At 38.6% G+C, this 23,945-nt stretch overlaps 2 protein-coding genes across 2 annotated transcripts; both read left to right on the top strand.

Moving 5' to 3' along the window:
• Nucleotides 1-256: 256 nt before the first annotated feature.
• On the top strand, nucleotides 257-10,367 carry mrpl21 (mitochondrial ribosomal protein L21). The gene is made up of 7 exons (XM_036586532.1): nucleotides 257-331; nucleotides 1,549-1,591; nucleotides 2,253-2,338; nucleotides 4,577-4,740; nucleotides 4,830-4,882; nucleotides 7,383-7,486; nucleotides 10,212-10,367. Exons 1-7 carry the CDS (start codon nucleotides 289-291, stop codon nucleotides 10,274-10,276), a joined length of 558 nt encoding a protein of 185 aa, XP_036442425.1. The 5' UTR covers nucleotides 257-288; the 3' UTR covers nucleotides 10,277-10,367.
• A 4,328-nt stretch (nucleotides 10,368-14,695) lies between these two features.
• LOC118819139 (ras-related and estrogen-regulated growth inhibitor-like) lies at nucleotides 14,696-20,541 on the top strand. Its single transcript, XM_036586803.1, has 4 exons — nucleotides 14,696-15,002; nucleotides 15,388-15,444; nucleotides 18,193-18,266; nucleotides 19,623-20,541. Exons 1-4 carry the CDS (start codon nucleotides 14,894-14,896, stop codon nucleotides 20,106-20,108), a joined length of 726 nt encoding a protein of 241 aa, XP_036442696.1. The 5' UTR covers nucleotides 14,696-14,893; the 3' UTR covers nucleotides 20,109-20,541.
• The last annotated feature ends 3,404 nt before the right edge of the window (nucleotides 20,542-23,945 follow it).

The following is a 23,945-nucleotide window of genomic DNA, read 5'->3' as shown; positions in this document are numbered from 1 at the left end:
ATTACGAATGCTTTGATTTGGTTTTAAATTTGGTTTATATTTGTCTAAAAGTAGTAACAATAATAAATTCTACATTTCAGTGTTGTACTTTTATATAAGATTAGTTAATAAATAGGCAGTCAATTAACTAGAAATTATCACACCAGAATGTTCAGAATCGATCCTGAGAATGAGCCCACTGCGGTTTCTAACAGTGCTGGTATTAAATGATGACTCGGGCCGGCCTGCAGGGGGCGGCAGCGCACACTCACGACGAGCCCCAACACACACAGAAGAAGCAGCGGGAAGATGGCGGCGCGCATGGTGCTGAGAGCGGCACTGCAACAAACACGTAAGTATGAACTAAATAAACTCTGTAAAAGCTTAAAAACTCTTTATTTAACACTAAAAGTCTAATTTAGCTAGTTCTGGGTGCTTCTTTTGTATATATGGCTCTATAGTGTAGAGCAGCTCAGTGTCATTGAACATGGCTGCATGATGACAGTGCTGCTGCTGCTTGTGGCTTCAGTTATTTTTTGTTTGTTTGTTTGTGATAGTTTTGCCCCTTTTGCTGTTTATAACTCTCATTCTGCAGCACCATTATACTGTATTGTGTTATTTCACTAGAAGCCTTTAGAAGGTCTGAACTACAGAATGATATAAACAAATAAATAAATATACAACAAAATAATTTTTTGCGAAAATATTTTAGAATTATATGTGACTATTTATTACTGGAGAATATATAATATCTGTATATATACTGGATAATTTAACACGGACCATCCTTGGTCTCCTTATGGGTTTTACATATATTAGATGGTTCTTCAAGGGTTCTTTAGCAAAGGCAATGGTTCTGTTTAGAACAATCAGTTTTATATAGAAACATTTCATGCTTAAATGGTTCTTTGCAATTGCGAAATGGTTCTTCAGATTGATGCTATCGTAATGTTGTCAAGCTTGTAACAGTAGTAGAACCCTTTCTGGTGCTACATAGAACCGTTTTCAAAAAGGATCTATAAAGAATCATATGCAATACATTTGTCATTGATCTGTAGAACCATTTGACCATGCAAAAAAACGTTAAAGAATGCAAATGGTTTTAAATAGAATGATTCAAATAGAACCATTGTCTTTACCAAAGAACCCCTGGCGAACCTCTTTTTTAAGTGTGTAAGACTGCATTGTTTTCATTTAATTCAATTAGTTTTAATATTTCAGTTCCTAATTCAGTAATATCTTGGTACTTTTACTGTTTTGCACTGTTTATCTGTATTAGAGTTTATGAAATCTTTGTTTCTGGTACATTTTTTTCTGTGCATTTCTCTGCATAGATGCGGCTTAGAGTAAAATTCAACATCTTTCAGTAGTTGTTATGCCTTGGTGAATAAAGTGTTAAAGATCATTATCTTTAGTTATCTGCCAGCAGTTGTGCTTATTTACCAGTGACTGTGTGCACTGCAGTCTTACTCTATTAACTGTGATCATTATCCTGATGGTTAAAGTGAACAAGGCCTGGTGCTGTGGAGAACTTGAGGATGATTTAATGTCTGTTGTTGTTTCTCACAGGATGTACGGTTCCTTTCTTCGCACAGTGTCAGAGGTCTAAAAGGTAAAAATCAATCTGAAGCCATTCAGAAATCCACATTATGGTTCATATTTACACACAGCAATCTTATCTTTGATAAGAGATCATACTGATCTGAGTATCATCAGCATATAACATCTGGCAAAAAGTCATAAGGATAAAATTCCACTGATTTTTCTGAATTTCTAAATCTGCATATTTAACATGCAAACGGAGTCATTCGGAGTGGTTTGGTGTGAAATGCTCAGTTCTAGAGAAACTTGCCGAGTGAGAATTGTTGAAGTGTTGTTAGGCAAAGTAGTTGTTTCCACTATTGTCCCATCATCAGCATTTCCATATAAAACTCAGAAGACATGTGTAGGTTCACTGGTGGTTTTGGATAGTAAATAAAATGTCTATATTTGTGTTGTAGTCATGGCGACCCCAGCTTCCTATCACCACCACTGTAAAGACATCGAACCAGTTCACACCAAACCACTCTGAATGACTTCGTTTACATCTCAAGCACTCAACTATGCAGAAATGAAAGAAACTGTGGAATTCCCCTTTAACCTCTACAGTCTGTTGTTGGATCAGTGCTACACAATTTATTTCATGCTATAAATTTATTTATTACATTGTATTTTTGTGGTTGTATTGTGACAACAGTAAATGCAATATCTTTTTCCTTAATTTTGTTTCTCAGTTATATTCCAGAGACATCGTTGTCCAGACCACCATGGCCTGAACTTCCATTAGTCAACAAAGAGGAAGAGCAAAAGCGACATCAAGGCAAGATGGCACATTTATTGGTCCCGTCATTGACAAATATTCTGATAACTGAGGACGTATTTATTTGAGCAGATCAGGCATGTAGAAGTTAATGCGGTATTATGGAAATTATTACATAAAATGTGCAAACTTTAGGCTTTATTTGCAGTTTTCATGGCTGTATAGTTGCAAGCAAAAGTTTAGGCGCCCCAGTCAAAATGTTTTGTTGATTTTCTAAATGAAAAAAGAAGAACATTTTATCTAACGAAGTGGTCAGAAATAGCTGTGCAAATATCTGACTTCACACAGTCATGTGCAAAAGTGAAAATACCTGTTTCTCATGACTGACTAAAACATGCTGTGCTCTTATTGTGCATAAAAGTCTGTGTTTCTCAAACACATTAAATAGATTAAGTCAAAGGCATCCAGAAATGCAAAAGCAAATCATACAGGTCTGCGCCGTTTATGCTCATCCTTCCTTCCTTCCTGATCTTCTCCCTCATGCAGGGAGGCCTGCTGAGAGCAGAGCAGGTCCTGTGTTATGTTATTAGAGTCATTAGACTGGACTGCTTGTTCTGTGCTTCTTTTATTCCAGACTGAAATACATCAGTGCTGATGGTCTTGTGACTTGTGTTTAGATAAATTGGTGACAGTTTTGAAAAGGTCAAGTAAATTTCCACAGATTCTGCTCTAACGTGGCCTTTCTAGTCTGTAATTACAATAATAAGTGGCCGTCAGTGTTTCAGTCTTTTGTCAATTTCAGAGTTTTGTCAATTTTGAGTTTCTTTACAGCCATGATGGGCTTATTTCTGATTTCTATCCCAGAAAATTGGGTTCATTATTGTTTTTTGACTACAACTCTATCAGTATATGTATTTTCTACATGTCTGTGGCTGGTAACTAAACATTTAGTAAAATATAAAAATTTGGACTAATTCTATGAGGTTTAGCATTATGCAGAAATATAACATTTATTGTTGTATAGTTACAAATGCAGTAAAATGACTAAAATGCAGATATTTTAGTGTAGTAACCCAGCAACACCTAAACATTCAGCTCTTCTGGAGTTCAGTAAACATAACAGTAAATATATGTTTCAAATATTAGCCAGATCTAAAGATCTGTCCAATGCCGATAGATATTTTTAAAAATATTCTATTTTGATATTGATATGATTCCAGTATCAGCAGACATCCTGATTATTATAATATCTGGTACAGCTTTTGCTTATTCTTGTTTGGCCATACTGAAGTTCTCAAGCAATTGCCTTTTTTTTTGTTTTTGATTTTTACCCAGTTTTCTCCCCAATTTAGTCATCTCCAATTCCACCTGCTAGTCAATTCCCAGTCACACAATACTACCAACGCTAGGGGGGCGAAGGCTAACACAGGCTTCCTCTGAGACCTGTGAAGCCAACAGCCGCATATTTTCGAACTGCCACTCACGCGACATCATTGGACAGCTAAACGCGCTCGGAGGAAAGCGCCGACCACCAGATCTGTTACATCAGCTAACAGACGCCTGTGCTGACTAGCATCACCCAGAGAGCGAGGCCAATTGTGCTCTCTTGGACTCCCGGCCACGTATGGCTGCACCATCACCAGGGATCGAACTGGTGATCTCCTGATGAGAGGACCAATGCTTAGACGGTTGCGCCACTCGGGAGCCCCTCAAGCAATTTTCAAATATAAAAATGAATAAATAGTCTGTATTACACTACTGTGTACAGTCGTATGCAAACGTTTGTGCACCCTCCGATCAAATTATGATTTGTTTTGCCGATTTGTGAAAAGTGAAAATAAATTAACGCATTGTCTACAGAGAACACACTTCTGCAGTTTTGCACAGGCCTTATTTAATGTTTTAAACACCCCCCCCCACAAGTCAAATTAGCAGTGATTTTGTATTAAAATGTACTGAAGGGTGTTCTCTGTGCATTAAACTTTGCAAGGGTTCTATATAGAAACATGAACACTCAAAGAACCCTTTGCAGGATTAAAGGCTTCTTTGCATGGTGAAATGGTTCTTCCAATTGATGGAGAATGTGCTCTAGATGGTTCTGTGTAGCACCTTTTTGAAAAAGGTTCTGTATAGCAGCCAAAGGGGTTCTTCTATTGTTACAATGTCAAGCATGTTGAAGGTTCCACATAAACCATGTACAACACATTCTTCATCAGTCTTCAGAAATCTTCAGAAATGCTGTGTAAGAAGACAGATTTTCAATATAATAATTCCTCTTTTGTCCTGTATGTCCTGCAGCGGTGGTACAAAAGGTCAACACCCTCATTGAGAACAGAGAATATGGGCGGCTGTTTGCGGTCGTCCACTTCGCCAGCCGTCAGTGGAAAGTGACCAACGAAGATCTGATCCTGATTGAAAACCACATCGAGGCCGAGTGTGGAGACAGAATAGTCCTGGAGAAGGTCTGTTCTTACACACTCCAGCTAATATTACACTTATACTGCAGCCTTTGTCTTCATTCTGCTGTTGCTGACAGTGCGCTGTTGTGCAGGTACTGCTGGTTGGAGGAGAAGATTTCACGCTCATCGGGAAGCCTCTTCTCAGGTAGCGTATACACTCACTGTAATGTTTATTAGGGTAAAATTCATCTGAAACTTGTTTGTGCCTGGCTAATATTTTTTAGTTGAACAGTGCTTTACAGACTGACATGAATGTCAGTTCCAATAGGGCTCATACCATGGAAAAACATATTCCCCTCTCTCAGAGCTCACAGTGGCACAACTCTCTAGGTCAGGGGTCAGCAACATGCAGCTCTTTTACTGCCCTGTTGCAGCTCCACAGCAGAATTAGATTTTTAGGTAAAAATAAAATAATCCTCCTTTGCAGTAAAATAAAGCTCTGCTGATCATTCTAACACATTTTTAACAATAAATGGTCTGAAACGCTTGTGTTAATGTATAACTGCTAATTCACCCTTTAACCCTGAGGACTGCCGCACAGACTGTTGGTCACCATAGCAACGCAGACAACAGTCTTGCCTAGCTGGTAGCTAACGAACAGACAAAGAGAAAGATTTAAGTTGAACATCGATAATTTGGAGACGAATGGACTTATTTGCATTTATAATCACTCCAGCTGGTTTCTGAGGCAGAAACTGACAAAATATTTAAAAGTCACGAAGCTGCAGTCAGTTTCTTGTTCGAATTTCTCAGTTCCACCTTAACTGGTGCAGCAGTTACATTCTGGCGGCTGAGGTGGAACGGGAAAATTCGAACAAGATACGAGAAAAGCGGCTATAGCTGAGCTAGAGCTTAATGCAGAGCAAAGTAATTCTGCAATTTCGATTTAGACATAAAATGTTGTGGTTTGATTTTTGTTGAAAGGACAAAATGGCTCTTCTTAACATTTGGGTTGTGACCAGTGTTCTAGGGTTTTGCTCAATCTCTCCATCAAGAGAATCCCGGCCAAGCAGCAACCCAAAAAAGTTGCTAATTATCAGCAACATATCAGCAAAACAATAGGTTGTCAATAGCAACCAATATTATTGGTCAACTGCTATTGGTTGGATCATATTGGGAATATAGTGTATGTATTTATCCTGTTCAGTGGGGATGTATATGGGGATTACAGTTATGATTCTTTAGGATTCAGTACATCACATTTTCTCATATTTCACTGTGGTACTATTTTTAAAAATACACCAAAACAACAACAACATAAATATTACCCAAAATTTGAATATTCGCTTATAGGTTTTGACCAAATCTTGCTTAAATTAAACAAGCAATTGAACGTGAGAGGGGGGGTGTTCATTGTCAGTTCCTTCCAAAAAAAAGTGCCACTCCTGTGCATTACAGATAGGGTGGTGCATTTGGTTTTATATGAACATTCTTTGGATATTGGACTTTCACTCTTAGATTTCTCATAAACATCCAAGAATGACCAAGCCCACATTTTTTCAGTCCTGAAAGACAGAATAAACCACAACATAATATATTTTTAAAATGTCTGCCATTAAATTTCACTGAATGTAATGTTTTGAAAACGCAGCAACACAACTAGTCATAAACAGTGCAAAACACATTCTACCTGTATATAGTCCAAAAAAGGGCATAAAGCACTTTATTTTTTGAGTGGTCACTTGTAAATGATTAATAAACACTAGATTGTCAGTAACCCAACCCTAACCCAAAACCTAACCCTAACCCTGGCCCTAATCCTAACCCTATCCTTAACCTCAACCCAAAACCTAACCCTAACCCTCACCTTGGCCCTAATCCTAACCCTAACCTTAACTTCAACCCAGAACCTAATCCTAACCCTCATATGTTTTTGACATGTTGACATGAGTCTGTTGAGTGTTTGTTTCATCTAAAAGTGACCACTCAAAATAAGGTGTTACCAAAAGGCAAAATCACATTGAATCACCTGCAGTACAGAGAGTGGCTTCCTTCAAGATGACTACAAATCTCAGTTGAAGGAAGCCGCTCTCCTTACTCCGAGTGACGTGATGTGATTTTGCCTTCTTTTAGCCAAACACATGAGAAGTGAGGCTTAAAAAGGTGTCCATGTAAAGCACTGTTTAGACGCTTTCTAAACAACTAAAGCTGTGGTGATTTGTGTTAGCGAAACATTATATTTAGCAAAATTTAATGATGTGAAATTTTGAAATATATTAATTTGTAGTTTGTTCTGTCTTTCAGAAATGAGTGGGCTTTTATTTCATTAGCAAATTTGAGGAGTATATCCAATGAAAGTCATTTTCTGTGTGTTTGTATGGGGTAAAGTAGAAACGTACTACCAGCAATTGTTACGTAGTAGATTGTGTTCATGAGAATGATAGTTGTTGTAAAAAGACTTTGCCGTTATCACAAATGATAAGAAGTATCAATGTAATGAATATTATTACAATCAGTTGCAGCATTTCAAAGTCAGCACCTCCAAATCAGCACATACTGATTCATCATTGTTTTTTTACAGGCCTCATGTTCAGCTAAACAGGGCAGAAGAGTCTTGCTGTGTGTCAGTGAGCTGCACAGGGAGCCTCTGTTCTCTCAGCTTTGACACTGACTGTCTGTCTCTTTCTGTCTGTTTTCACACCCAGCCGTGATCTGGTCAGAGTCGAGGCTACGGTCATAGAGAAGACAGAGTCCTGGCCGATGGTCCACATGAGGTTCTGGAAGAGGCACAGGTTTCAGAAGAAGAGAAGTAAGTAGCTCAAGATTCAGGTGTTCATTTGTCGTGTAATTCTGCCTGCGGGCATGAAATGGATATAAAACCCCACTAAAGAACATTCCTGAACACGTTTGCCTTCATCACCGAACCTCATCATGTGTCTCAGTCTCAGCTCTATGCATATTTTATGACTCTACCTATAATATAAAGTAGAGCTGTAGCTTAAAATGCAAGTCTAACACGTTTTATGAAACAGGGCTGCTTGATATGGAAACAAGCATAGTGTGATTATGATGCAGACTGTGATTGTGATGAGCCTCGCAATGTATTAAAAACACTTGATATTCATTGTAATGATGTAAGAATACAGCATGAAAAATTATGAAAAATTGAATTTAACATGGCAAATAGAAACCACTTTCAATGATCAAAACTAGGCATCTGGGTGCATCCAATCAGAGTAAAGTAGGCAGAGAGAGGGTGGGATTTATGCTATTGACAAACCCACCCTCAAATAACTAAGTTTTTTTTCTAGAAGTGTTTAACATTTAAAACATGCAAAGAACCATTTACGCATTCAAACGGTTCTTTGAGTATTCATGGGTTTGTATAGAGCCATTGCATTTACTAAAAAATCCTCAAGAACCATTTTTAAGAATGTAGGCATTGTGATTTTTGGGGTTTATTTTGAGAAAGGACAGGTGTTGAAAGTTCTTTTGAAGAGCTTTTATTTATCTGAGCCAATTCATCGAGTCTGCACGTAATTACATCATTAGAGTAGAGAATTAGAGGTCTGTAGATTTACAAACACAGAAAAATCCAGTCTAATTTTGACCTCTGAATCAAAATTGTATCAAACCTGAAAAAAAATGTGTATTATGTTGCCCAAAATGCCTTGACTAACATGATTAAAAACATGTTGAAAGATCATTTTGACAAAAAATTCAGATTAGTTTGATGATGTGTATGATTTGGCGCCAAAAGGTTTCATATTGCAGCAGCTACAAATCTAATATTTCAAAAGCCGTCAGTGCACATAATAAAGTAACAGCCTCAGATTTTGGTGCTGATTTATTCTACATGTTTACAAGCACTTCTGTAAGCTGATAATGAGAAAACTCTGGGTCAATATGAATCAGTCATTAGATTTTTTTGTAAGTACATGACGTGCAGCTCTTTTGTTGCTTGGCATGTTGCCACTAAACTCTCCAAGGATGCAGAATTCAATGCAAAACTGAAACTTCTTGCTTTAGAGTCCTTTTGCCAATAAATATTATTGTAAATATTATTTATTTGGGAGTTTATATAGCTGCAATTGTACAAACTGAGGTCATTTGTTGTTTCTTGGTTAAAATAAATACAGTTTGGAGAAGATATTTAATTGTTATTATTCTGACCAATACTGTGACTGCAGTTTACATTGAAATTATTAGCTGTAAATTAAGCTCCAGGCCTGTTATTTTCACCAAGATGACCAGAATATCCACTTTTTCTTGTTTGGGGCTTGAATGCTGAATGTAGTGTGCCAGACTAGAGGTCAGCACGCGCATGGAATTAAAGCCCGAACCTGACCTGTACCTGTGAGTTTAAGATCTGACCCGACCTGACCAGTACTGCCAAATTTAAAACTTGTCTATTACGTAAAAAAAGACTCATTAGTGAACAAATCCAAGCCTGAAAAATCAGCCCGAAACCCAGTATTTGTCAGGTGAGGACGCAGACCTTTGTACCGGACTGCCAGTTAGTCGTGGTTATGATGTCGCAGCCCATGGGTGTTTGGTTGATTCTAAATGGTCTGGCTCATCTTCAGGTCGTTCACTGTGCTATGAGGTTAAATTTCCCCACTCAAAACTTGATATGATGTTAAACAATGTAGACCACAGTTAAAATTACAGCTATTGTGATTTGAAAATCGTGCTCAAATTGTGATAGCAATAATCTTTCAGCTGTAGTGTTTACCGCTTTGCAGGCAGCTCAGCAGATGTAGAAAAGCGAAAGAAATCAGATTAGCGGTTTATACATGCTAAAAACTCAGTTACTGAGCCAAAATCCAAGTCTGTAATCATGTAACGACTTTAATCCGATCTAAGAGATCAGAACATGTTGTTTACATTGCATTTCATAATAATAGTAATAATCAGACAGCTGCCAAACCTGACAGTGATTGTATTACTGGTGTGCATGTAAACTAACTCAGTCATTAACATATATTATACTGCACAGCCCTAGAAATAAGCAGAAGAAGGTGATCTTTAGATTCTGTTTAGAACCGGAATGCAGTATACAGCTGTAAATAGCTGTAGGTGCTTCATGTGTTATAAAAGGCACATTAAGCCAAAAAAGTTTTAATCCTGCATACAGCAGTGTGCGCTGCTCCACAGTTTCCACTGGGGAGGTTCTGTTTTACTCTCAATGAATGGCCTAAATTCCTGAGCATGCACAAATGCCAATTACAGGCTAAATATAGTTTTCATGATTTGTTTGAAGTAAACAGGAACATTAACTTTGCTCAGCATATTCTCAGCAGAAGGAGCAGAGTTTCAGCATGGAAGTGAGATGTATTTGCCTGTTCTGTTAAACAAACTTGCTTGTCAAGTGCAAAGTGACGTGAAGCCTCTGACCTGCGTTTTCTGCATGTTTGAAATGCCAGTGTGTTTCCATCCATTTTTCACATCCATACATGCATACACATTTATTTTTGCTGTCCTGTTTTGGAAATTATTGCAACAATAAGATTTTGTTTGTGTGTTTTTCGCAGCTATCATACAGCCACAGACGGTGCTTCGGATCAACAGCATCGAGGTGTCTCCAAGATTAACCTGACCTCCTCATTTTTGTAAATAACTGTATCTGTGTCTCTCATTTAGGGTAAATGTTAGTGTAATTAAAATTTGACACCCGTCTCTGCATTTAATGAACTCTTGCTGTGTTATTTCTATGAGGGAATTAGCTGCAGCTGGCATTTATTCATTTTGCATTTACAGAATGTTTTAAGCAGTGAAAAGTGATCATTTGCAAGGAGCCCAACTTGCAGCTTTTTTACCTAAATAAATACAACTGTACACGAAAAGGTTCTTTAGTAAAGAAAGTGGTTCTATATAGAACCAAGAACACTCAACAAACACTTTGCATGATTAAAGGATTCATTTCATTGTGAAATGTTCTTCAGATTGATGTAGAATGTGTTCTGTATGGTTCTATATAGCACCAAAAAGGGTTCTTCTGTTGTTAGAAGCTTGTAACAAGATTTCTTTTTTTGGTGCTCTGTAGATCCCTTTTCAAAAACTTTCTGTATAGAACCATATACAACACATTGTCCATCAATCTGAAGAACGCTTTCATGATGCAAAAGGTTCTATCTAGAACCATTTACAACACATTGTCCATCAATCTGGAGAACATTTTGCATCATGAAAGAGCAGATTGATGGAGAATGTGTTGTGTATGGTTCTATATATAAAATATAGACTCTATTGTTACACGTTGTGAGTGTTCATGGTTCTATATAGAACCATTTTCTTTACCAAAGAATCCTTGACCATCTTTTTTAAGAGTGTAGAGCTTAAAGACAAATAATTTAATAAGCAGAAATGCATAAACCGCAAATGTGAAGTGCCAAGATTTGCAAATAAAATGGAAATGAGTGTAGAATATAATTAGTATCCTAGATACCAACACAATGTACCACTGTGAAGATAGACACGCAGACAGATAAATAAATAGATATACAGTGGTTCATGGCAGCACATCACAGGAAAAGCCACACGTTATATTAAAAGAACAAAAAGACACAAAGCTTCAGCGCTTTATTCTCCAGTTATAAAGTACAGTGAATGTTGATGTAAGGATAAATATACAGCTCTGTTCCGAAGTCATCCATCCATGAACACTGGGCCTCATTCACCAGCCGTTTTTAAGAAGTAGTTACACTTAGGCAGTTTTCACAAAGATTCTGATGTTCACCAATGTTTTATTTAGGATTTTCTTAGGTAAGAACAGAATCTACACACACTCAAAAGAACAAAGGTAAGAACAGTTCTGCGCTTTAAGAACGTCATGAATCTGACATAGACTTTTTCTGAGGACCTTTCTCAAGAACACATTTAAGAACAAACTTAATAGTGTTATTAGATACTTTTTTACTATATTCTTGTTGCTAGTACTATGTGCTATACATTAGTGTAAGTACAAATAAATATAAAAACAGTAAAAAAAAAAAAATAAGAATGTAATCTATTCAGTAAAGTTATGAATATAAGTTATGAACTCAGGTTTGATTTTGTGGAATTACTCCGTTCCATCAGTGGCACCTGATTTAATTTGGGGCAGGATCGATTAGATAAACCCAGTATTGTGCAAAAGTCCAGAGCACACTTTCTGTTTGTTTAATTTACGGTTAAAACAGCTGTTAAGTACAAGCTATCCATGTTTCAGAAAAATTTTTAAGAAGATTAGATGTAAGTTAACCCACTTGCACAAGGAGGCCGAAACTCAGAAGGTGAAAAAAAGCAGGGCTTTCCAAAACTGGAGTTTAAAACTGATTAAAAGCTACAGAGAAAATGGGGCTCGTAACAACCACCTGGAAGACCTGGTAGACACCAAAACTGTCTACATCAGATAAACAGCACTTAAAGCGTTCATCTTTGAGAGAGAGGAGAAAATCAAGCTGCTTCAGATCTGAAAACATCCACAGGTGTTTCTGTCCATCCTTCCACTGTGAGAAGACGACTCAGCGCTATGGGTCTGAAAGGATGTGTAGCATCAAACACAGAAGCTGAACAATGGACTGACCACCCCGGAGTCCAGACCTCAACACCACTGAATGTGTTGGATTATTTCAGAAAATGATCAACCAACTTCTAAGACTGAACTTTGGAGGTGTGTCTGCAGATTTCTTTAAGCAACAATATGTGCGCTCTTAAAAATGATGGTTCTTCAAGGATTCTTTAGTAAAGAAAATGGTTCTGTATAGAACCATGAACACTCAAAGAATGCTTTGTGTGATTGAAGGGTTTTTTGCATCTTGAAAGGGTTCTTCACATTGATGGAGTTGTGTTATATATGGTTCCATATAGAACTATAGGTTCTATATAGCACCAAAATGGGGTTCTTCTAATGTTACAATGTCAAGCTTGTGGTAATAGGTTCTATATGTTTTTTAAAAAGGTTCTATATAGAATCCTTTCATGATGTGAAGTTCTCCAGATGGAGAATGTGTTGTATATGGTTCTATATAAAACCTTTTGCATCGTGAAAAGGTTCTTCAGAATGATGTAGAATGTGTTGTATATGGTTCTATATAGAACCTTTTTGAAAAAGGTAAAGAAAATAGTTCTACATAGAACTATGAACACTCAAAGAACCCTTTGCATGATTAGGGGGTTTACATCACCCAAAAGGGTTCTTCTGTTGTTACAGTGTAAAGCTTGTAACAATAGAAGAACCCTTTTCAAAAAGGTTCTGTATAGAACCATTCTCCTTCACTCTGAAGAACCCTTTCATGATACAAAGAACCCTTTAATCATGCAGAGGGTTCTTTGAGTGTTTATGGTTTAATGTAGAACCATTTTCTCTACTAAAGAACCCTTGAAGAATATGGGAGGCAAATCCAGCCAAAAAAAGAAATTAAAATTTAAACCATAAAATGAAAATGCAAACCTCTTTTTGCCATTTCTTTTTCCAAACATCTGCACAAATATCCTGCCAAAATTGAAAATGAAATGCAATTTCATTTTTCACATGAGCACGAGCCATTTGTGACAAAAATAAAAATAAATGCAAAACAGCTATTTGTCATTTCATTTTAGTCATTATTCTGGTTTTTCATGGCCAAATCTAAAATGAAAAAGCTAATAGAGAAAAGAAAATCCAAGCTTCACTTTGGCTTTGGCTTTTCTCCATGAAATGCAGAATACGTGTCAAAACTAAAATCAAAATGCAGTGTTGACGTTCTCATTTCTTTTTCACAGCAATCGGCTGCATATCTGACAAAATGAAAATGCAAAACTGATAAATCAACAGCAAAGTGACAGTTTGTGATTCAGTTTTCGGTGTGGACGCGCTTTAAGTGTCAAAATGAAAAGGCAAATGCAAACGAACATCAGCGCCACCTGCTGGACATTTACTTTTCATTTTTCACTTTTCGATTTCGTTTTCAAACTGACCAACATGCAAATATATGTTAATTAGCACTGGGCGGGGCTACGGGGTACATTTTAGGACATCCTCAGACCTCCGAGTCAGAACGGCATCATTCCTCAAACTCAGATCTGGTGAAACTGAACGTCAGCACAAACACCGTCAGACCAAACGGCCTCAGAGAAAAGGTATCAGACACGAGCCTGGTCGAGCATATAGTGGTTCATATAACTTAGAAAACTATTATGTATCTCGATATAAATGCCAGTATAATATTTCCAGTTTTTTCTGACGGTGTTTGTTCTGACGTTCAGTTTCACCAGATCTGAGTCATGACGATGGTTTTTCTGGAGACTCGAAGTCGTTTAGTTTGAGGATTGATGCCGTTCTGACTCGGAGGTCTAAGGATGTCCTAAAACGTACCCCGTAGCCCCGCCTAGTGCTAATTAACATATATTTGCATGTTGGTCAGTTTGAAAACGAAATCGAAAAGTGGAAAATGAAAAGTAAATGTCCAGCAGGTGGCGCTGATGTTCGTTTGCATTTGCCTTTTCATTTTGACACTTAAAGCGCGTCCACACCGAAAACTGAATCACAAACTGTCACTTTGCTGTTGATTTATCAGTTTTGCATTTTCATTTTCATTTTGTCAGATATGCAGCTGATTGCTGTGAAAAAGAAATGAGAACGTCAACACTGCATTTTGATTTTAGTTTTGACACGTATTCTGCATTTCATGGAGAAAAGCCAAAGCCTGTGAAGCTTGGATTTTCTTTTCTCTATTAGCTTTTTCATTTTAGATTTGGCCATGAAAAACCAGAATAACGACTAAAATGAAATGACAAATAGCTGTTTTGCATTTATTTTTATTTTTGTCACAAATGGCTCGTGTTCATGTGAAAAATGAAATTGCAAATGTAGACATTTCATTTCATTTTCAATTTTGGCAGGATATTTGCGCAGATGTTTGGAAAAAGAAATGGCAAAAAGAGGTTTGCATTTTCATTTTATGGTTTTAATTTTAATTTCTTTTTTGGCTGGATTTGCCTCCCATAGGAGGGGGAAGAACGGTCATTTTTAGTGTGTGGTTTTAGGGGGTGGGACTGAGAGTGTGTGGTGTGTGTGAACGCGAGAGGGCGCTGTTGTGTGTGTGAGTGTATGAGTGAGTGTATGTGCTCCTAAGCGGCGCACACACCGTGCACTCGCTGCTGTTCTGTGTTCTATGGCGCTGGGTCTGAACGCACTGAGCGTTTTTCTCATTTTTTCCTCGAGAGGTTTGACATGTAGAGGAGAAAAACTGCCATGAGCTCCAATTTCGCTCTGTCGAGAAGTTTAAGGAGGACTGGGAGCTTCCCTTCCGCGAGAACCGTGCGGATAGTCATACTAGGACAAGCAGCAGTGGGCAAAACAGGTCTGTCATTATTACTGCTGTTGGCATTTTATTCAGTAGCTGTGAAGCAGTCAGCTAGATGGAGCTCTCTCTCTCTCTCTCTCTGTGTGTGTGTGTGTGTGTTCAATTTTCTCTCTTAAAAGCATAATGAAGTCTAAACAGCTGCATGATAAACCAGTTAACTTATTCATTAGTTCTTCATAAAGCATGATCCTGTAATTGGCTTTTGCTCACTCGAATTTTCGAATGTAATGTAACTGCTGCACCATTTAAGGAGGAACGGAAAATTCGAATGAGCAGAAGCCAACTTCAGCTTCATTGAAGGAGTTGGTGCTAGATAAGCTCTTCTGCAGCTGTTCTGGTTCATCTTTATTCCTCTGTCTATCATTCATGTTTGTTTTTCCAGCGCTGGCTGTGCGATTCATCACCAAGAGGTTCATAGGAGAGTACGATCCAACTCTAGGTAAGTGTGAGCTTTGCACTGCAGCAGTGCCATAAAATTTGGCCAAGAGCTTCAGTGCCAGCTCTGAATGGTCTTTACATCAGGGCTGCACGATAATGTCTAAACGATAATCAGGATATACTGAAATCACAGTTATTATCACAGTTATTCAGCCTAGTTAGAAACAGTGTGGTTCTGTTGCGCTGATTTTGTTTGTATCAACAGAAAACATGATTTTCTATAAAGGCAAAGTCCACCCAAAATAAAAAATGCAATGATTGTTATAATCTGTTGTGAACAAGCCTATCACCTCCCGCAGTAGTTTCTACACCCTTACAAAGATGGTTCTTTAAGGAGTCTATAAAGAACCTTTTGCATGATTTAAGGGTTCTTTGCATCATGAAAAGGTTCTTCAGTATGTGTTATAGAAACAACCCTTTTTGAAAAGGGTTCTATATAGCACCAAAAAGATTCTTCTATTGTTAAGATGTCAAGCTTGTAACAGTAGAAGAACCCTTTTGGGTGCTATAGTTCTTTGAGTGTTCTTTAATTGTTCCTATATAGAACCATTGTCTTTACTAAAGACCCCTTGAGGTACCAGGTGCTATATAGAACCATATACAACACATTCTCCATCAATCCGAAGAGCCATTTTATGATGCAAAGAGCCCTTTGATCATGCAGAGGCTTCTTGAGTGTTAATTTCTATATAGAACCATTTTATTTACTAAAGAACCAGTGAAGAATCGTCTTTTTTAAGAATGTACAGTCGTGCCACAGTAGTCTCTATACTCTTAAAAAAGATGGTTCTTAGTAAAGGCAGTGGTTCTACATAGAACCACAAACACTCAAAAAACCGTTTGCATGCTTGAATGGTTCTTTGCATGGTGAAATGGTTCTTCAGATTGATGGAGAATGTGCCGTGTATGGTTCTATATAGAACCTTTTTAAAAATGGTTCTGTGTAGCACCAAAAAGGGTTCTTTTGATGTTACAAGCTTGACATCGTACTAAAAGCCGAACCTTTTTTGGTTATATAGAACCATACACAGCCATTCTTGGTCACATGGATCTTTGAGTGTTCATGGTTCTATATAGTAAAGAACCCTTAAAGAACCATCTTTTTTAAGACTGTAGAGTGAGATTTTACGCTTTATGTTTTAAAGACGAGGAAAACCGCCTTCTGATGATGAGGTGTTTCTACTGTTTGTATGATGTGTTTATGTAATGCATGCTGGGACTTGTAGTGAGAGAACATTGATGGTCGAGAAAACACAAAATTACAATTTCTGTCAAGTCAGTGAGGCTGAATGATGCAGTGCTACACTTAAACATATGATAGGACAAAATAACATGTTAAATACTAGTTTTGGTCCAGAATGGCTTTTCAACATTGTACACACTGCATGAGGTTTTATTCATGCAGGTTTATAAACCAGTCCTTAGTCACGTTGACTACCTTCAAAATGCTGAAAACTCAAGATAAATAAATACGTCATCATGGTTAGCAGCCAAATAAGAAGAAGTTTTTGCATTACACTCTCAGGTTTCTGCCAGAAACACAAGTCTATCAGTGTGTTATTTAATGTACCAGAGTCTGTTAAAGGGGAAATCCACTGATTTTTAAAAATGTGTGAAAATGTACAGTTTAGTCAGCGAGATGGAAAGATTAAGAGTGGATTGGTGTGAAACGCTTGATTGTAGAGCAGGGGTGTCAAACTTAACCACTAAAGGGGCCATATTAAAAAAATTCAACAAATCCGTAGGCCAAAAAATATTAATTAATTTAATTTTTAATTAAAATACTATAACCTGAACTGGCCATTGTTTATTCAAAATACGCAAAACTTCAACAGTAAAATATAGGCACTTGTAGTAGATCTTGACATATTACATGAATACTTGAAATATTCAAAATTTAAATGTCCCCAGGAGCTCAGTCTTTTAAACCTACCTATTTGCTTGAATTAGACACCTGGCCTGGCAACTTGGGCTCATTTTCTGAGCTGCTGAGCTGACGTTAAGTGTTCATATTGGTTGAACTGCAGCTAAAATGCAGTTAGTGTATTCAGTGACATGACAGGTGTGGACTGTAGAATTGTGTAGAATTGAGGTGTAACTGCTGTCCCATAGACTGTTGTTGGGGTAGGAGAGTCAGATCACACACTACATTGCAATGGGCTAATATTAATAGAAACAATAAAAGACATAATAGAAAAAAATACTTTTGCAGGCCGGATAGGATTGTGTTTGACACATGGGTTGTAGAGGCTGTCTTTACAGTGGTGGTGATAGGAACCAGGGGTTTCCGTGACAACACAAATATATTTATTTACTATCCAAAACCACCAGTGAACCTACATGTCTTCTGAATTTTGTATGTATAATGATGATAGTAAAAAAGTAGAATATCTGGAAAAAAAAAAAAAGTCCTCTTTAGGGACTATGTTTCCTCACAACATGTATGTATCCCTCCACCAAGAATGTTATGTAGCCAAACTATCGTAAAACAGTGTCTCAGGCATCAGTGCAGCATACTCATAATCATTTCATGTAATAACATTCTGTGAGGGAGCTTTTAGAGGTGGATGTCTTGTTGACTCTAAGTTTCTCTAGAACAAAACATTTCACACCAATCCACTCTGAATGACTCAATTTACATCTTAACCGTTTAATTATACATAAAATGTGAAAAATCAGTGAAGTTCCCCTTTAACTGTGTTCACTGACTCAGACAATGAAATGTGGGTTTTTTACGTGTTTGTAACAGAGACCATCTACAGACATGAGGTGACAATAGGGGGCGATGCAGTCATCTTTGAGATACTGGACACTGCTGGACAGGTAAGAGAAATGTTATAATAATGTAATAATATTAACCTTTATTTATGTTGTAGGATGGTAATAACATTTTTGTTTGATTTGTGGCTGTAGTGATAAATAATGAAAGCTGAAATCTAAATGGCTGAGATTTCCCACTGCGTTACTAGTGCCCTGTCCCAAACCACGTACTAGCTCACTAAATAGTGTGTAAAGATGCATATACCATCAGAAGTGCACTCATTAGTGTAGTAGGTGAAGTACAGAAGTGTGTGGTGTGGGACGCCGTGTTAGATCAGCCAGTGAGACGCGTTCAGCAGCTGCTTTGCTATGTAGCTCGTTAGCTGCTCATTAAACACCTCCAAGAGAAAGTTTGAGGGGTTTGTTGATTAACGAGCATTTATTGAGGTGAAATTATGCAAATTAATGTTGGCTTCATATTCGCCAACTTTCATATTTTGTTCTACGTTTAGGGCGCCTCAGTGTAACTGCAGCAGCATTTAAGATGGAACAGAAAATTCAAATGAGAACCTAGTGAATAAGAAGTGTTCAGCTTTACATCTGTGTATGAGTTTATTATTCAAGAGCTTTGGCAGCTTTGGTAGCAACTTTTACTAGCTTTGTGAAATCTTACACACTGGAATGTTCTAAACTCTGGAGAAATGCAAGTTATACGGATCCACCAATCTAGCTAATCTTCTCCTCATAACATTTCCTGGAGACTGACATGGTGATGGTGTGTTAGTGTTTGTTGCGCTGGTGCGAGTGGATCAGACACAGAAGTGCTGCTGTTTTGAACACCGCTGCTGAACTGAGAACCAAAAATATCCAGCCAACAGCGTCCTGTGGGCAGCGTCCTGTGACCACTGATGAAGGACTAGAGGATGACCAACGAAACTGTGCAGCAGCAGATGAGCTATGTCTCTGACTTTACATCTACAAGAGTGGACAGTGATGGCCACAATGTTTAAAAACTCCAGCAGCACCGCTGTGTTTGATCCACTTGTACCAGCGCAACACATTAACGCACCACCACCACTTCAGTGTCACTGCAGTGCTGAGAATGACCCACCACCCAAATAATACCTGCTTTGTGAGGCTCCTGTGGGGGTCCTGACCATTGAAGAACAGGGTAACAAAGTGTGCAGAGAAACAGATGGACTACAATCTGTATCTGTAGAACTACAAAGTGCCCCTGTATTGTCAGTGGAGCTGATAAAATGGTCAATGAGTATAGATACAAGGTGGTTTTGGTTATGGCTGATGTAAAATATTCATTGGCAAGTTATTTGCAGAGAGCTCTTTTCCAGACAGCAGTTTTGTCGATGTTGAATGAGATTTGTTGTGCTGATCCAATCTGCCTCCCCTATTTATCTCCAGGAGGAAGACGCACTGATGGTTGAGGAGAAAATCAAATGGGGCGACGGCTTCATCATCGTTTACTCCGTGACTGACCGCTGCAGCTTCGATGAGGTCATGCGTCTTTGTTTCCTGGTCAACCACATCCACACAGCGGGCGGCAGACGGAGCTGCACTGAGCCACCGCCCATGCTCATAGTGGCCAATAAAAAGGACCTGGAGTTCGACCGGATGGTTTCCACGGAGGACGGAGAGAGCCTTTCTCGTGGCCTGAAGCTTCCTCTGCATGAGGTCTCGGTGCGGGACGGATGGGAGGAGACAGCAGGAGTGTTTCACGCTCTCTATGCTGATGTGGTTCAGCAGATGGACTCGTCTCCGCCTTCTTTCCGCAGACGCGCCGTCTCCAGACTGATGGATAAAATCCCCAGAATCCACTCCAACTCCGCGTTGGCCTCCACCGGCCGCAGTTTCAGCTTCAGCTCCTTCAGAGACCTCCTTCCTGACTGAGTGAGGGGCTGACATGAAAGAGAATAGCTTTGTGGGGCTGCACAGTATATCATTTGTCTGTATTGTGACACTGAACTTTAAAAACTGGTATAAAAGTGTGCAATATGCAGATGAGCCCTCTAACCAATCACTGAACGTTTTGTTGTGTGCTGTGGCCAATCACAGCTGTGCGTTGGGTGTTCAGATGAATCAGAGATTCAGCAAAGTCTTCAAAGAAGTAACTTTACAGGAGAGGGCAAAAACTGTAACTGTTAATGTAAGTTAATGTAAAGAGGTTTTATTCCAAGTCATTTTGGAGCATTTCCATTTGACCATTTATCATGAAATTCACCCACAATGTAAAGGACAGCTGCTATAGTTAAACGATGTAGAGAAATAAAAATAAAAAAGGAATTAGGCGTATAACAACATCTATTTTTACAGGTTCAGTGTGATTTTGTGTGCTGTCATTCTCTAGTTGGAGTCATGCCCATGTAAGGAAATCCTGCTCAAAGCTTTTCACTGCGGGGAAAAATGAATGATGTTTTGCTGTACGTACATCTTCTATAAATATTGCTGGATGCTTTGAAATATGAGGTCATTTGTACTATAAAACAAACAGCGGTTCTGTATGTGTTACGGCCCTGTCTGGTTCCATGTTTTTCCTTTTTTCTGGTTCAGTTCTATGTCTTTTCCTTTTCTCCAGTAGGGTAGAGTTGGAACCACATTTAAGCTAAATTCTAAGCTACTTATCCTTCTGGGTCGTAGGTGGTGCTGGAGCCTATCCCAGTGCTCAATGAGAAAAAGGCAGGAAATACCCTAGACAGGTTGTCCATCACAGGGCAGACAGCACACACACTCCTAGGGCCAATTTAACATCTTCAGTTCACCTGACTGTATGTCTTTGGACTGTGAGAGGAAACAGGGAGAACTTGCAAACTCCACACAGAAAGGACCCTGGTCGTCCGGCCATGGAATCATACCCAGCCACTTCTTCCTGTGAGGCACGTGCTAAGTGTGTGTCCCACTGTGCCGTGTTGGAACCAGTTTTTTTTTAAAATAAATATAATGTCTCTCCTTAATTATTTCTTACATTTCCCTTTTATGTTGCCCCGTTAAGAGCCAAGCGAGTGTAACATATGGGGGCTTGTCTGTTCGTTTTTTGGTAAAGGTAGTTGGATTTGTCCATTGGATTGGTCAGGTTCAATTCTGATGACAAAGGTGGATGGTCCACTTGATCCCAGTAGTATTTAGATAAGATAATACAAGATAAAATAAGATAATATAATCTTTTATATTATCAGCAGGAAGCAAAGACCTGCGATAGCGCTCCTGTCACTGATGGAGCTGCCCAGTGAGTCTCATGCATGGGGTGAGAGCTGTTCTCCAGCATTATGCAAGCTTAGCTAACATCCTCCTGTCTCCCACCACCTGCTCTGGGTCCAGGGTGCTTCCCAGGACAGAGCTGGCCCTCTTAATGAGTTGTCAAGTCTCTAGCTGTCCACAGTTAAGATGCTGCTGCCCCAACAGACCACTTCATAAAAGATGCCACCATGGTTGCTGATGCGAATTTTGTTTGTTTGGAGGGAGCTGGGAGATGGGGATCATTGGGATTTGCCTTAGTTAAAGTTGAGGATTTATATTGCATATGACTGACCTGAGGGCAGAGTGGTGCTGTTTTCGGTGAGAGGCTGAGAAACACAGTCAATATTTAGGCCGCATGTTCCTGTAATAGGTAAATGAGCGTTTTATGCTATTTTTTTGTTTTAGTTTGTTGTTTTTGGTGTGTCGGACACGGGGAGACAAGCTGGCTGCATGTGGTCACACTGAAGACTAAGGCTGAGGAGCAGATGGGTGGTAGGTTTACTAGTTCAGACACTCTTCAGAGCCCTTGTCATCGTCTTATGTGTTGGGCTTTGTTTTTGCAGTCTTAAAATCTGCAGATGTGATATGTGGATAGTGTAATGGTGGATGCCTTGTCTCATGCCCCTGAGGACCCTAGGTGAATGTAAATTTGACGTTTGTTCAATTCCTGCTACTTGTCTTTTCCATATTAGTTCTTAAATGTCTTGGGGCATTTTGGAAAGTGGGGTGGATGGCACTTTACCTAGGCCTTGGGTGTGTTCAGAATGTATATTTTGTTGTTGATGATGCTGTAGGGATTGTGATTTGCTGGGCACAGAAGCTGGTAGAAGGACTGGGGGAGGTGTCACGGTCCTGCCTGGTTCTCTTCCATGTCTTTTCTTTTCCCCATTTTCCCCAATGACAAAAGCAATTACAGGTTTTTACTAGAACCGTACATCCAAGCCAAGAACTGGATTCCACCGATTTTTCAGAATTTCTGCATAATTAAATGGTTCAGCTGTAACCAGTGTCATTCAGAGTGAAATGCTCCTTTCTAGAGAGTCAGAAGTGTTCACAGTGGTGGTGATAGGAACCAGACGTCCACCTCTAAAAGCTCCCTCACAGAAAGTTATTATTTTAAAAAATGTATTTTTAAAATCCTGACAAGGTCAACATATCAGGCAACAGCTGCACTCTGGTTCATTGGGGAACAACTCTGAAAGGTCTTTAGACTCTGTTTTGTTCTTAGAGATAATACAAGAGCAGAATTTGATTTTGGATGTGGACTCGAAAAGGTCAGAGGGAACAGCTAGATGTTCAAGCTTTATATCCATTTATTCTGGGAGATTGATTTTCAGTCACTTTCCTCAGCGTGTTGAATTAATCTTGTCCATAAAGCGCTGAAAGCGTTATTCAACAGCCATATGTTTGCAAAGTAGCATTTCAGTGCTGAAGCAAATGAATGAAATAGGAAGTCTCAGCACAGTGCAGATGTCTTTATCAGCTGTGCGGATTCCACTCCATTAACACTGAAGACGTTAACTTTGAATGCATTTGCACAATTTCACACAGATGGATTTTTAAACGCCTTACCTAGAGAAGCATTTTAAACAGCACTTTAAATGTGTGTGCTATGACAGGCTTTATCATGCTTTTTTTGTTCTCTTTTTTGCTTAAAGATTTTTTGTTTTAAATGAAAGTAGTAGCATTACTGAGTCAGAAGAGTAAAAACAGGCTGAAATATGGTGAGAAAAAGTCAAAGGTGTCTGGATGGGAGTTTTCACACGTATTAACGTCACACACACAGACTCAAAAAGAAGGTCCAGCTCGATGTTTAGGTCTCAAATGATCTCAAAATCAACATTATACTGATGAAGATATGATGACAATAGTAGATCATTCACTCACATCCTCAGAAGAAGCGTCTCTCATTGAATATAATCAGATTCATCCAATCAGGGAAGGAGGCCAAAGCAAAACCCATACTACAAAATGTTCTTCTACATGTTGCTTGCAGTGACACTCTTCCACCAGAGAGATCTCCAAATCCCCACATGTGGCTTTAATTATATCATTCACAAATAACGTATTAGTATGCATCAGTTACCAAAGCTTGACAAATCTACTAAATTAGGAAATCACTCATTAGAAAACAAAACCCAATCCGAACCACATTTTGTACAAATAAACAGCCTGAATCCCAATATTTTGTTGTTGGGGGTCATCATTCACTAAAATTGAACTAAAACAGCCCCAAGCCCTGTGTTCACTCTTTGTATTTCTGGAAACAGCTCTACTTCTAGGACCTTCTACAAAACAGCTGTATGTTCCCATGCCCCCATGATTCAGCCCTATGCTGCCTTCTGATATGTTTACAAATAGACATATTCTGATATGTTAATTAAATAATACCTGAAAATCGGCTTATGTACATGATATTTTAGTAGTTTACAACCTGCCTTTGTTGATTCGCCCTCACCATTTTAATTTATTAGAGTCCTGGAAACCATCTTA

The sequence above is a fragment of the Colossoma macropomum genome, unplaced genomic scaffold (genome assembly GCF_904425465.1).
Source record: "Colossoma macropomum unplaced genomic scaffold, Colossoma_macropomum, whole genome shotgun sequence".
NCBI classification, from domain to species: Eukaryota; Metazoa; Chordata; class Actinopteri; order Characiformes; family Serrasalmidae; genus Colossoma; species Colossoma macropomum.
Note: the sequence above shows the minus strand (reverse complement) of the source record. Positions and strands in the feature narration are given on the sequence as shown.

Bases quoted from the DNA above. Each gene is read 5' to 3' on its own strand.
- LOC118819139 (XM_036586803.1), top strand. From the start codon at position 14,894: ATGAGCTCCAATTTCGCTCTGTCGAGAAGTTTAAGGAGGACTGGGAGC. The intron at 15,445-18,192 runs GTAAGTGTGAGC...TGTTTGTAACAG, and splicing joins AGAGTACGATCCAACTCTAG to AGACCATCTACAGACATGAG. The intron at 18,267-19,622 runs GTAAGAGAAATG...ATTTATCTCCAG, and splicing joins TACTGGACACTGCTGGACAG to GAGGAAGACGCACTGATGGT.
- mrpl21 (XM_036586532.1), top strand. From the start codon at position 289: ATGGCGGCGCGCATGGTGCTGAGAGCGGCACTGCAACAAACAC. The intron at 4,741-4,829 runs GTCTGTTCTTAC...GCTGTTGTGCAG, and splicing joins ACAGAATAGTCCTGGAGAAG to GTACTGCTGGTTGGAGGAGA. The intron at 7,487-10,211 runs GTAAGTAGCTCA...TGTTTTTCGCAG, and splicing joins CAGGTTTCAGAAGAAGAGAA to CTATCATACAGCCACAGACG.